General features: G+C 28.9%; 1 protein-coding gene across 1 annotated transcript in view; it reads left to right on the top strand.

Moving 5' to 3' along the window:
• The window catches only part of LOC141757599 (uncharacterized), a 53,538-nt gene extending 43,702 nt beyond the window's left edge, over positions 1-9,836 (top strand). The window contains exon 3 of the mRNA XM_074618182.1: positions 7,918-9,836. Within this exon, the coding sequence (XP_074474283.1) occupies positions 7,918-9,571 (1,654 nt within the window). The 3' untranslated portion in view covers positions 9,572-9,836. The remainder of the gene's footprint in view (positions 1-7,917) is intronic.
• The last annotated feature ends 4,038 nt before the right edge of the window (positions 9,837-13,874 follow it).

Below are 13,874 nucleotides of genomic sequence, written 5' to 3'. Positions count from 1 at the left end.
TATTACATCAATGCATTACTACATTATTACATCAATACATTACTACATTATTACATCAATACATTACTACATTACTACATCAATACATTACTAAATTATTACATCAATACATTACTACATTATTACATCAATACATTACTACATTACTACATCAATACATTACTACATTATAACATCAATACATTACTACATTATTACATCAATACAGTACTGCATTATTACATCAATGCATTACTACATTATTACATCAATGCATTACTACATTAATACATCAATACATTACTACATTATTACATCAATACATTACTACATTACTACATCAATACATTACTACATTAATACATCAATACATTACTACATTATTACATCAATACATTACTGCATTATTACATCAATACATTACTACATTACTACATCAATACATTACTACATTATTACATCAATACATTACTACATTACTACATCAATACATTACTACATTACTACATCAATACAGTACTACATTATTACATCAATGCATTACTACATTATTACATCAATGCATTACTACATGATTACATCAATACATTACTACATTATTACATCAATGCATTACTACATTATTACATCAATACATTACTACATTATTACATCAATACATTACTAAATTATTACATCAATGCATTACTACATTATTACATCAATACATTACTACATTATTACATCGATACATTACTACATTATTACATCACATTACATCAATATATTACTACATTATTACATCAATATATTACTACATTATTACATCAATACATTACTACATTATTAAATCAACACATTACTACATTACTACATCAATACAGTACTACATTATTACATCAATGCATTACTACATTATTACATCAATACATTACTACATTATTACATCAATACATTACTACATTATTACATCAATACATTACTACATTACTACATCAATACATTACTACATTATTACATCAATACATTACTACATTATTACATCAATACATTACTACATTACTACATCAATACATTACTACATTATAACATCAATACATTACTACATTATTACATCAATACATTACTACATTACTACATCAATACATTACTACATTATTACATCAGTGCATTACTACATTATTACATCAATACATTACTACATTATTACATCAATACATTACTACATTACTACATCAATACATTACTACATTATTACATCAATACATTACTACATTACTACATCAATACATTACTACATTATAACATCAATACATTACTACATTATTACATCAATACATTACTACATTACTACATCTATACATTACTACATTATTACATCAATGCATTACTACATTATTACATCAATACATTACTACATTATTACATCAATGCATTACTACATTATTACATCAATACATTACTACATTACTACCTCAATACATTACTACATTATTACATCAATACATTACTACATTATTACATCAATACATTACTGCATTACTACATCAATACATTATTACATCAATACATTACTACATTACTACATCAATACATTACTACATTATAACATCAATACATTACTACATTATTACATCAATACATTACTGCATTACTACATCAATACATTACTACATTATTACATCAATGCATTACTACATTACTACATCAATACATTACTAAATTATTACATCAATACATTACTACATTATTACATCAATACATTACTACATTACTACATCAATACATTACTACATTATAACATCAATACATTACTACATTATTACATCAATACATTACTACATTACTACATCAATACAGTACTACATTATTACATCAATGCATTACTACATTATTACATCAATGCATTACTACATTATTACATCAATACATTACTACATTATTACATCAATACATTACTGCATTATTACATCAATACATTACTACATTACTACATCAATACATTACTACATTATTACATCAATACATTACTACATTACTACATCAATACATTACTACATTATAACATCAATGCATTACTACATTATTACATCAATACATTACTACATTATTACATCAATGCATTACTACATTATTACATCAATGCATTACTACATTATTACATCAATACATTACTGCATTATTACATCAATACATTACTACATTATTACATCAATGCATTACTACATTATTACATCAATGCATTACTACATTATTACATCAATACATTACTACATTATTACATCAATACATTACTACATTATTACATCAATGCATTACTACATTATTACATCAATACATTACTACATTACTACCTCAATACATTACTACATTATTACATCAATACATTACTACATTATTACATCAATACATTACTGCATTACTACATCAATACATTATTACATCAATACATTACTACATTACTACATCAATACATTACTACATTATAACATCAATACATTACTACATTATTACATCAATACATTACTGCATTATTACATCAATACATTACTGCATTACTACATCAATACATTATTACATCAATACATTATTACATTATAACATCAATACATTACTACATTATTACATCAATACATTATTACATTATAACATCAATACATTACTACATTATTACATCAATACATTACTACATTATTACATCAATACATTATTACATCAATACATTACTGCATTACTACATCAATACATTATTACATCAATACATTACTACATTACTACATCAATACATTACTACATTATAACATCAATACATTACTACATTACTACATCAATACATTACTACATTATAACATCAATACATTACTACATTATTACATCAATACATTACTGCATTACTACATCAATACATTATTACATCAATACATTACTACATTATTACATCAATACATTACTACATTATTACATCAATGCATTACTACATTATTACATCAATACATTACTACATTATTACATCAATACATTACTACATTATTACATCAATGCATTACTACATTATTACATCAATACATTACTACATTATTACATCAATACATTACTACATTATTACATCAATACATTACTACATTATTACATCAATACATTACTACATTACTACCTCAATACATTACTACATTATTACATCAATACATTACTACATTATTACATTTATACATTACTGCATTACTACATCAATACATTATTACATCAATACATTACTACATTACTACATCAATACATTACTACATTATTACATCAATACATTACTACATTATTACATCAATACATTACTACATTATTACATCAATACATTACTACATTACTACCTCAATACATTACTACATTATTACATCAATACATTACTACATTATTACATTTATACATTACTGCATTACTACATCAATACATTATTACATCAATACATTACTACATTATTACATCAATACATTACTACATTACTACATCTATACATTACTACATTATTACATCAATGCATTACTACATTATTACATCAATACATTACTACATTATTACATCAATGCATTACTACATTATTACATCAATACATTACTACATTGCTACCTCAATACATTACTACATTATTACATCAATACATTACTACATTATTACATCAATACATTACTGCATTACTACATCAATACATTATTACATCAATACATTACTACATTACTACATCAATACATTACTACATTATAACATCAATACATTACTACATTATTACATCAATACATTACTGCATTACTACATCAATACATTACTACATTATTACATCAATGCATTACTTCATTATTACATCAATGCATTACTACATTACTACATCAATACATTACTAAATTATTACATCAATACATTACTACATTATTACATCAATACATTACTACATTACTACATCAATACATTACTACATTATAACATCAATACATTACTACATTATTACATCAATACATTACTACATTACTACATCAATACAGTACTACATTATTACATCAATGCATTACTACATTATTACATCAATGCATTACTACATTATTACATCAATACATTACTACATTATTACATCAATACATTACTGCATTATTACATCAATACATTACTACATTACTACATCAATACATTACTACATTATTACATCAATACATTACTACATTACTACTTCAATACATTACTACATTATAACATCAATACATTACTACATTATTACATCAATACATTACTACATTATTACATCAATGCATTACTACATTATTACATCAATGCATTACTACATTATTACATCAATACATTACTGCATTATTACATCAATACATTACTACATTATTACATCAATGCATTACTACATTATTACATCAATGCATTACTACATTATTACATCAATACATTACTACATTATTACATCAATACATTACTACATTATTACATCAATGCATTACTACATTATTACATCAATACATTACTACATTACTACCTCAATACATTACTACATTATTACATCAATACATTACTACATTATTACATCAATACATTACTGCATTACTACATCAATACATTATTACATCAATACATTACTACATTACTACATCAATACATTACTACATTATAACATCAATACATTACTACATTATTACATCAATACATTACTGCATTATTACATCAATACATTACTGCATTACTACATCAATACATTATTACATCAATACATTATTACATTATAACATCAATAAATTACTACATTATTACATCAATACATTATTACATTATAACATCAATACATTACTACATTATTACATCAATACATTACTACATTATTACATCAATACATTATTACATCAATACATTACTGCATTACTACATCAATACATTATTACATCAATACATTACTACATTACTACATCAATACATTACTACATTATAACATCAATACATTACTACATTACTACATCAATACATTACTACATTATAACATCAATACATTACTACATTATTACATCAATACATTACTGCATTACTACATCAATACATTATTACATCAATACATTACTACATTACTACATCAATACAGTACTACATTATTACATCAATGCATTACTACATTATTACATCAATACATTACTACATTATTACATCAATGCATTACTACATTATTACATCAATACATTACTACATTATTACATCAATACATTACTACATTATTACATCAATGCATTACTACATTATTACATCAATACATTACTACATTATTACATCAATACATTACTACATTATTACATCAATACATTACTACATTATTACATCAATACATTACTACATTACTACCTCAATACATTACTACATTATTACATCAATACATTACTACATTATTACATTTATACATTACTGCATTACTACATCAATACATTATTACATCAATACATTACTACATTACTACATCAATACATTACTACATTATTACATCAATACATTACTACATTATTACATCAATGCATTACTACATTATTACATCAATACATTACTACATTACTACCTCAATACATTACTACATTATTACATCAATACATTACTACATTATTACATCAATACATTACTGCATTACTACATCAATACATTATTACATCAATACAATACTACATTACTACATCAATACATTACTACATTATTACATCAATACATTACTACATTACTACATTACTACATCAATACATTACTACATTACTACATCAATACATTACTACATTATTACATCAATACATTACTACATTACTACATCAATACATTACTACATTATAACATCAATACATTACTACATTATTACATCAATACATTACTACATTACTACATCAATACATTACTACATTACTACATCAATACATTACTACATTATTACATCAATACATTACTACATTATTACATCAATGCATTACTACATTATTACATCAATACATTACTACATTACTACCTCAATACATTACTACATTATTACATCAATACATTACTACATTACTACATTATTACATCAATATATTACTGCATTACTACATCAATACATTATTACATCAATACATTACTACATTACTACATCAATACATTACTACATTATTACATCAATACATTACTACATTACTACATTACTACATCAATACATTACTACATTACTACATCAATACATTACTACATTATAACATCAATACATTACTACATTATTACATCAATGCATTACTACGTTATTACATCAATACATTACGACATTATTACATCAATACATTACTACATTATTATATCAATGCATTACTACATTATTACATCAATACATTACTACATTACTACCTCAATACATTACTACATTATTACATCAATACATTACTGCATTATTACATCAATACATTACTGCATTACTACATCAATACATTATTACATCAATACATTACTACATCAATACAGTACTACATTATTACATCAATGCATTACTACATTATTACATCAATACATTACTACATTATTACATCAATACATTACTACATTATTACATCAATGCATTACTACATTATTACATCAATACATTACTACATTATTACATTAATACATTACTGCATTACTACATCAATACATTATTACATCAATACATTACTACATTACTACATCAATACATTACTACATTATTACATCAATACATTACTACATTACTACATCAATACATTACTACATTATTACATCAATACATTACTACATTATTACATCAATACATTACTACATTATTACATCAATACATTACTGCATTACTACATCAATACATTATTACATCAATACATTACTACATTATTACATCAATGCATTACTACATTATTACATCAATACATTACTACATTATTACATCAATGCATTACTACATTATTACATCAATACATTACTACATTATTACATCAATACATTACTACATTATTACATCAATGCATTACTACATTATTACATCAATACATTACTACATTACTACATCAATGCATTACTACATTATTACATCAATACATTACTACATTATTACATCAATGCATTACTACATTATTACATCAATGCATTACTACATTATTACATCAATACATTACTACATTATTACATCAATACATTACTACCTTATTACATCAATACATTACTACATTATTACATCAACACATTACTACATTATTACATCAATACATTACCACATTATTACATCAACACATTACTACATTATTACATCAATACATTACTACATTATTACATCAATACATTACTACATTATTACATCAATACACTAATACATTATTACATCAATACATTACTACATTATTACATCAATACATTACTACATTATTACATTAATACATTACTACATTATTACATCAATGCATTACTACATTACTACATCACATTACATCAATACATTACTACATAATTACATTACTATATCAATACATTACTACATTATTAAATCAATACATTACTACATTATTACATCAATACATTACTACATTATTATGTTTATGTTGTCACGGAGGTTTCATAATAACGGTGCGCTACACAAAACGTGCAGTCATTTTCATCATCGTTCATTCTAATGTAACAGGTATTTTTCTTTCAACTCTCCCAAATTCGTCCCAAAATTAATTGTCATCCTCCCCGATCATATTTTTTTCCTCCGCGTGACGACGGGCCTGCCAAAGTGGCGGATGGCCTGATGATTTTATCTGCCACTGTCAACAATTTACCCGCATTTGGCGGGTGCTAATTTCCGACCCTGATTACATTACTACATTATTACATTACATACAATTAAATATTTTAATTGATTGACAGCCCTAATTATTACACTAAATGGCATTTTATATTAGTAGTCGTAGTAGTTTTTTAGCTAATATCTTTACTTTTCTACAGGAACACCTCATCCAAATATGAACACATCCCCTGCAAAGTTCTGATCCAGCCAGGATCTCCTGATGTACGCCAGCTGATACCAAAGAAAGAGAACATTGGAAATGTAGAGGGAATTACTCTAAAGAGAGTGACTCTGGGTAAAAAAGATCCAAACAAGACAAACAAAACCATCTTGCTTGTGGGTGAAACCGGAACAGGAAAGTCTACTCTGATCAACGCTCTGGTCAACTACGCCATGGGAGTGGAGTGGAAGGAAGATGTCTGGTTTCAGATCTTAGAGGACCAGGGGGAGAAGAAAAATCAATCAGAAAGTCAGACAACAGATGTGATCGTGTACGAGATCTTTGGGTTTGAAGGTAAAACTCTGCCGTACTCTCTGACCATCATCGATACTCCTGGATACGGAGACACCAGAGGGACTGAAGAGGATGCCACCGTCAATCAAAGTTTATTTCACTTGTTCCGCTCAAGTGATGGAGTTCATGAGATCAATGCAGTGGGTCTGGTGCTGAAATCAACTGAGAATCGACTGAATGACCGACTGAGGTACATCTTTAGCTCAGTGATGTCTCTGTTTGGAAACGACATGGAGAAGAACATCGTAGCCCTCATCACACACTCCAATGGTTTGTCACCTAAAAATGTTCTACAGGCCCTCAAAGATGCAAACATTAAATGTGCCAAAGATGAAGACAATGAGCCTCTTCATTTCATGTTCAGTAACTGCCAGATCACTCAGAGAACAAAGAAAAATATGGCTGCTCTCAAAGGTGCATGGGACTTAACAAAGGACCAAATGGGTCAACTCACTGATTACCTGAAAGAAACGTCACCTCAGAACCTGAAAACAACTGTTGAGGTGTTGGATGCACGCGCCAGACTGACAGCCTGCATCCAAAACCTGCAAGAGAGGATGGAGATGACTGAACTGAAAGAGACAGAAATAAAACAGATTCAGGAAGCTCTGAAGAAACATGAAGAAGAGATGAAGCGCAATGAGAAGTTCACAGTAGAAGTTGATGAGCCCTACAAAGTTAAAGTACCTATCAGTGAGAGGAGATGGTGGGCGTTTGGGTTAAATAAAGGAGGAGCTGTCACCTGTAATGTCTGTGAGGAGAACTGTCACTATCCATGCACAATGGCCTTGTACCCAAAACACTGTGTGGTCGTTAAAGGTGGCCGCTGCATTGCATGCACCGGGAAGTGTCCTCTATCAGATCATGTGAAAGAAAAGTGGATCTATGAGCCCAATACAAAGAAAGTTCAAAAGACCCTACAAGATGTGAAAGAAAAATATGAAAAGAACAAGGCAGGAAGTGAGAGCAAGTTGAGCCTTTTGGAAACTCTTGAGAAGGAAATGCAAGAACTTCAGAAAGGAAAGGATCAGTGGCTGGAAAAGTCCTTCAAGCATGTCGTCAAACTGGAGCAGATCGCCCTGAATGTGGACTCACTGTCCACTCACGTCTACGTGGACTTCCTGATTGAGAAGATGAAGGAGAAAGGAGACAGAGAGAAGGTCCAGAAACTGGAGGAGATGAAAGCTCGAATGGAGAAAGTTAAAGGACTCAAAGCAGCGCAGTCGTACGGGTATGGTAAACTAAAAGCAGCTGGTAAAGCAGTTGGTAAAGCAGTTGGTAAAGCATTCAAGAATTAGATGAACAGAATCACTGTGAGCAGACAGCTGAGTAGAAATCAAGTCTACCCTGCTGATTAAAGGTAGTTCATTATAGTTCTATAAGTCTGATGTTGACTGAACTACATAAGAACATTAAAATGTAATCACCTTTTAAATGTAAATGTGTAATTGGTGGAAACAGCGCCCTCTAATGACTGTTTCTGTTTGTTGTTGTAGTTTCATGTTTAATTATCGATAGTTACTTCACTGTACAGATTAACATCACTGATCAATAGTCTCTGGATTCTTCATCGTTCTCCTCTCAGCTCCACCATCAGATCACAACACAACATTCAGGGTGTTAACTTCAGTAACCAGGTTACAGTCGGATCATTTCTGACCTGTCATGTAAACCAGAACAGTAGATTTAGAGATGCAAAACAACCTCAAAGAGATGCAAAACAACCACAAAGAGATGCAAAACAACCACAAAGAGATTTAAAACAACCACAAAAAGACTCAAAACGACCACAAAGAGACACAAAACAACCACAAAGAGATGCAAAACAACCACAAAAAGACTCAAAACAACCACAAAGAGACGCAAAATAACCAAAAAGAAACGCAAAACAACCACAAAGAGACGCAAAACAACCACAGAGATGCAAAACAACCACAAAAAGACGCAAAACAACCACAAAGAGATGCAAAACAACCACAAAGAGATGCAAAAAAACACAAAGAGACACAAAACAACCACAAAGAGACTCAAAACAACAAAGAAGAGACTCAAAACAACCACAAAGAGACGCGAAACAACCACAAAGAGACAAAGCGACCTCTTTGAGGTCATTACACATCAAACACAAAGATGTGATCTACAGAAACACATGTATTTTCTTTACTTTCTTTGTATGAGTTTAATGATTTCAGGGTTTATCTAATGTGTTTTTCAGTCAGTACAGGCTGTGATTTATTCTGATGACAGAAGTTAACTGGTGGTGGGACTGTAACACATCACTGACATATAGAATATATACATATATCTACTTATATCTACATATAAAGCTGTTAAACTTGATGTTTTCTTCTCATGTTAATCAGTTTGGTACAGAACTATTCTGTTGTGTTGGAGCTCAATCAAACGTTAAACCTCCAGTCACGAAGTCTAATGTACTTTTATCTGTTATATAATCAATACATATTCATATATATTATATACTCTGGTGTCTTCATGTGTATTAATGCCTTTTGATCCATTCATGTTATACAAGCCACCGTATTTTAGATTTATTTTACATGAAATCACGTCCTGACTGATGCAGTTTCCTGTGAATCATTAATAAAATCTCTGCTTGATGAAATCAGTTTGATCAGAGTGCTCAAAGTTTTTCTCTATTATTGAAACTATTTGAGTTTATTCTGAGGAGAAACAGACACCACCTTTAGAACTGATCCGTATATATATATATATATATATATATATAATTTATATATATAATATTGTGATATCACAGCTTATTTCTTTCTTGAGAATTCTCTTTAATATAGAAATTAATAGCAATAATAATGATAATAGGATTTGATATTTTTTTTTTATCTGGTGACTCATTGTGGTGGCATAAAAAGATGAATATTATTTATTTATTGTCTCAGTGAGTCTATAACTCAGGAGGGCTTTCTGTATTTAGTTTTGTTATGATGGTGTTTAACCAGCAGGTGGCGCAAGATGTCAATAAGAAAAACAGAAATAATGTGAGCAAGAAACTGATAATAATGCTAAACTTTATTTATATAGCACATAAAAGATGACCAGCAGCGTTAGATAAATATCTGGTTCTTTGATTTTAAATATATAAATAAAGGTAAGCACACTATACTGTCATATCATCTACTCGATGAGGCCTATATAAACCAACCTGTATCTGTACATAGTTAAATGTTCATGTTTGACCTTTAACTGTTTTTATAATTCAGTTTTAATACAATGAGAACAATAAACAGTCTGTTTCCTGGATGTGTTCACATGCTGGGCCCATAAAGCAGATTCTGCTTCAGAAGGAGAGAAGTGAACTACGACTCCCAGCATGCATTTCACTCCTAACAAACAGCCAATCACAGAGCTTCACATTCTGTTGCGTGTTCCTCTAACTGTGAGCTGAAGGTAAGCTAACCAAAGCTAACTATTACACTATAAAACACTATTACACTATAAAACACTAGAACACTCTGTAGAAACCGGATAAAACATTTAAATCATTATTTTTTATTTTTATTTCAAAATGTCAGTATCCATAGTAACAGCAGAAAACATTAAAATCATTGACATACAGAAGAAGCATAAACAAAGAGCTGTGCCAAACATAAAAGGAGAACAGAACAGAAACGAAACCAGCATAAAATAAACGGGGGAGACGCCGGAGTTTTGGTGGGAGACGATAACGTTTCTCTCTGCGGAGCCCCGTCACTTCACAAGACACGGGAAACCTCTGTTGGTCTGGAGGAGCTGCAGCAGTTATTTCTGCACAAACGTCCACTGAACATTCACTAGATATTCTCAGAGCTAAAGTAACTCTTCTGCAGTGTGGAGTGAGCAGCATGCACGTGAGAGGTGGAACTCCAGCCACACAGAGCGCGCGTGGGAAACCGACCCGGCTGATTTATACGTGTAAAAAGTTACAAACAGTCCCTTTAAAGATATTTCATACATTCATTGTTTTCATTGCTTTTTTGTTTTGTGAGGAATAAATTGTTGACAGATATAATTCCATTTCTTTCATAAATACAAAGAAATTAGGCTTTGTTTTTGGTAAATTTACTTAACTTCGCGAGAATTAAAATTAAATTAATAAGAAAAAATGCATTACTGTCTTTGTCACTGTAACCATAGCAACCAGATATAATATTACTATAGAGCAGTGCAAAATCTGAGAAAATGTTAACAAGTATAAAATTATTGACATCTTTCCATAATTCACATGTAAATTTACAGGAGCAGAATAAATGAGAGCAAGTTTTAGGATGTGATTCACAGAAGGAACAATTTACATCTACTGTATGTCACTCTTTAACTTCCGTAAGAAATGTTTCACTGGATAGAATCTGTGGATCAACTGAAAGGACTTAAACTCTTTTACCTGATTGGTTAGAAGGAACTTTTGCGGTAAGGACCAAACTCTCTTCCAGTCAATATCACTAACAAGATTAATATATATATATAATAATAAGTCAATATCACTAACAAGATTAATATATATATATAATAATAAGTCAATATCACTAACAAGATTAATATATATATATAATAATAAGTCAATATCACTAACAAGATTAATATATATATATAATAATAAGTCAATATCACTAACAAGATTAATATATATATATAATAATAAGTCAATATCACTAACAAGATTAATATATATATATAATAATAAGTCAATATCACTAACAAGATTAATATATATATATATAATAATAAGTCAATATCACTAACAAGATTACTCCAATAAAATGTTGCTGCTGGAGTAGAAACCATGCTGTCCTGAACACCGAGTAAAAAACAACTTTTTAAAATGGAAATTAAAATTTTGGGAAGTAAACCAACAGGTCTGTCCAGTCCTCCGTCTAAAGGTGTCCCCGGCTGTCCTCTGTGGTTGGGCTCGTCATAAATTAATATAAAGTTATCTTTATGAGGTAGCTTTTCTTTTTTATAGGTGCCAAATATTACTTACTTTCATAATATTTGGACTCAATGTATTTAATTTAATTAATTAATTATTTTTTTAAAATATATAAGTAAATTAAGAATACGTACATAAAAGAACTGCTCATGCCAGAGGTACATTAAAAAAATTAACAAAAATACATCTTTATAAAGAAAAAATAATACAAAATCAGAATATATTCTCATCACTCCATAAGAAATGTATCAAACACATAATTAGTTTTAATTTCCTTGTTAATGTTTCTTATCGTGGTGCCATATGGTGTAAACATGTTCTAAATTAGGCTTAAAGTCTGCCCATCTCTTCTTGTTAATGTGGAGTTTCCCCAAAAAATAGAATTAACTATACAAAGAACATAATATATATATATATATTTGTTATAGTTATATTTTATGATAATATAATAATATATTTTTTCTTCTCATCACCTTCAAAACACAAATGAATGTTCTTTTCCCTGAAGTTTCCTGTTGCTGGTTCATGCAGGAGCAAAGCTGTTGCCCGTAGCAACAGAGTGTTTGTGGTTACCGTGGTAACGTGTTTTGTGTCTGTGTTGTGTTTCAGAGGCAGAAGAAGAAGAAGAAGAAGAAGAGTTCACCAGAGCTGTTGGAAGA

This window comes from Sebastes fasciatus, chromosome 19, assembly GCF_043250625.1.
Source record: "Sebastes fasciatus isolate fSebFas1 chromosome 19, fSebFas1.pri, whole genome shotgun sequence".
Lineage (NCBI taxonomy): Eukaryota > Metazoa > Chordata > Actinopteri > Perciformes > Sebastidae > Sebastes > Sebastes fasciatus.
Note: the sequence above shows the minus strand (reverse complement) of the source record. Positions and strands in the feature narration are given on the sequence as shown.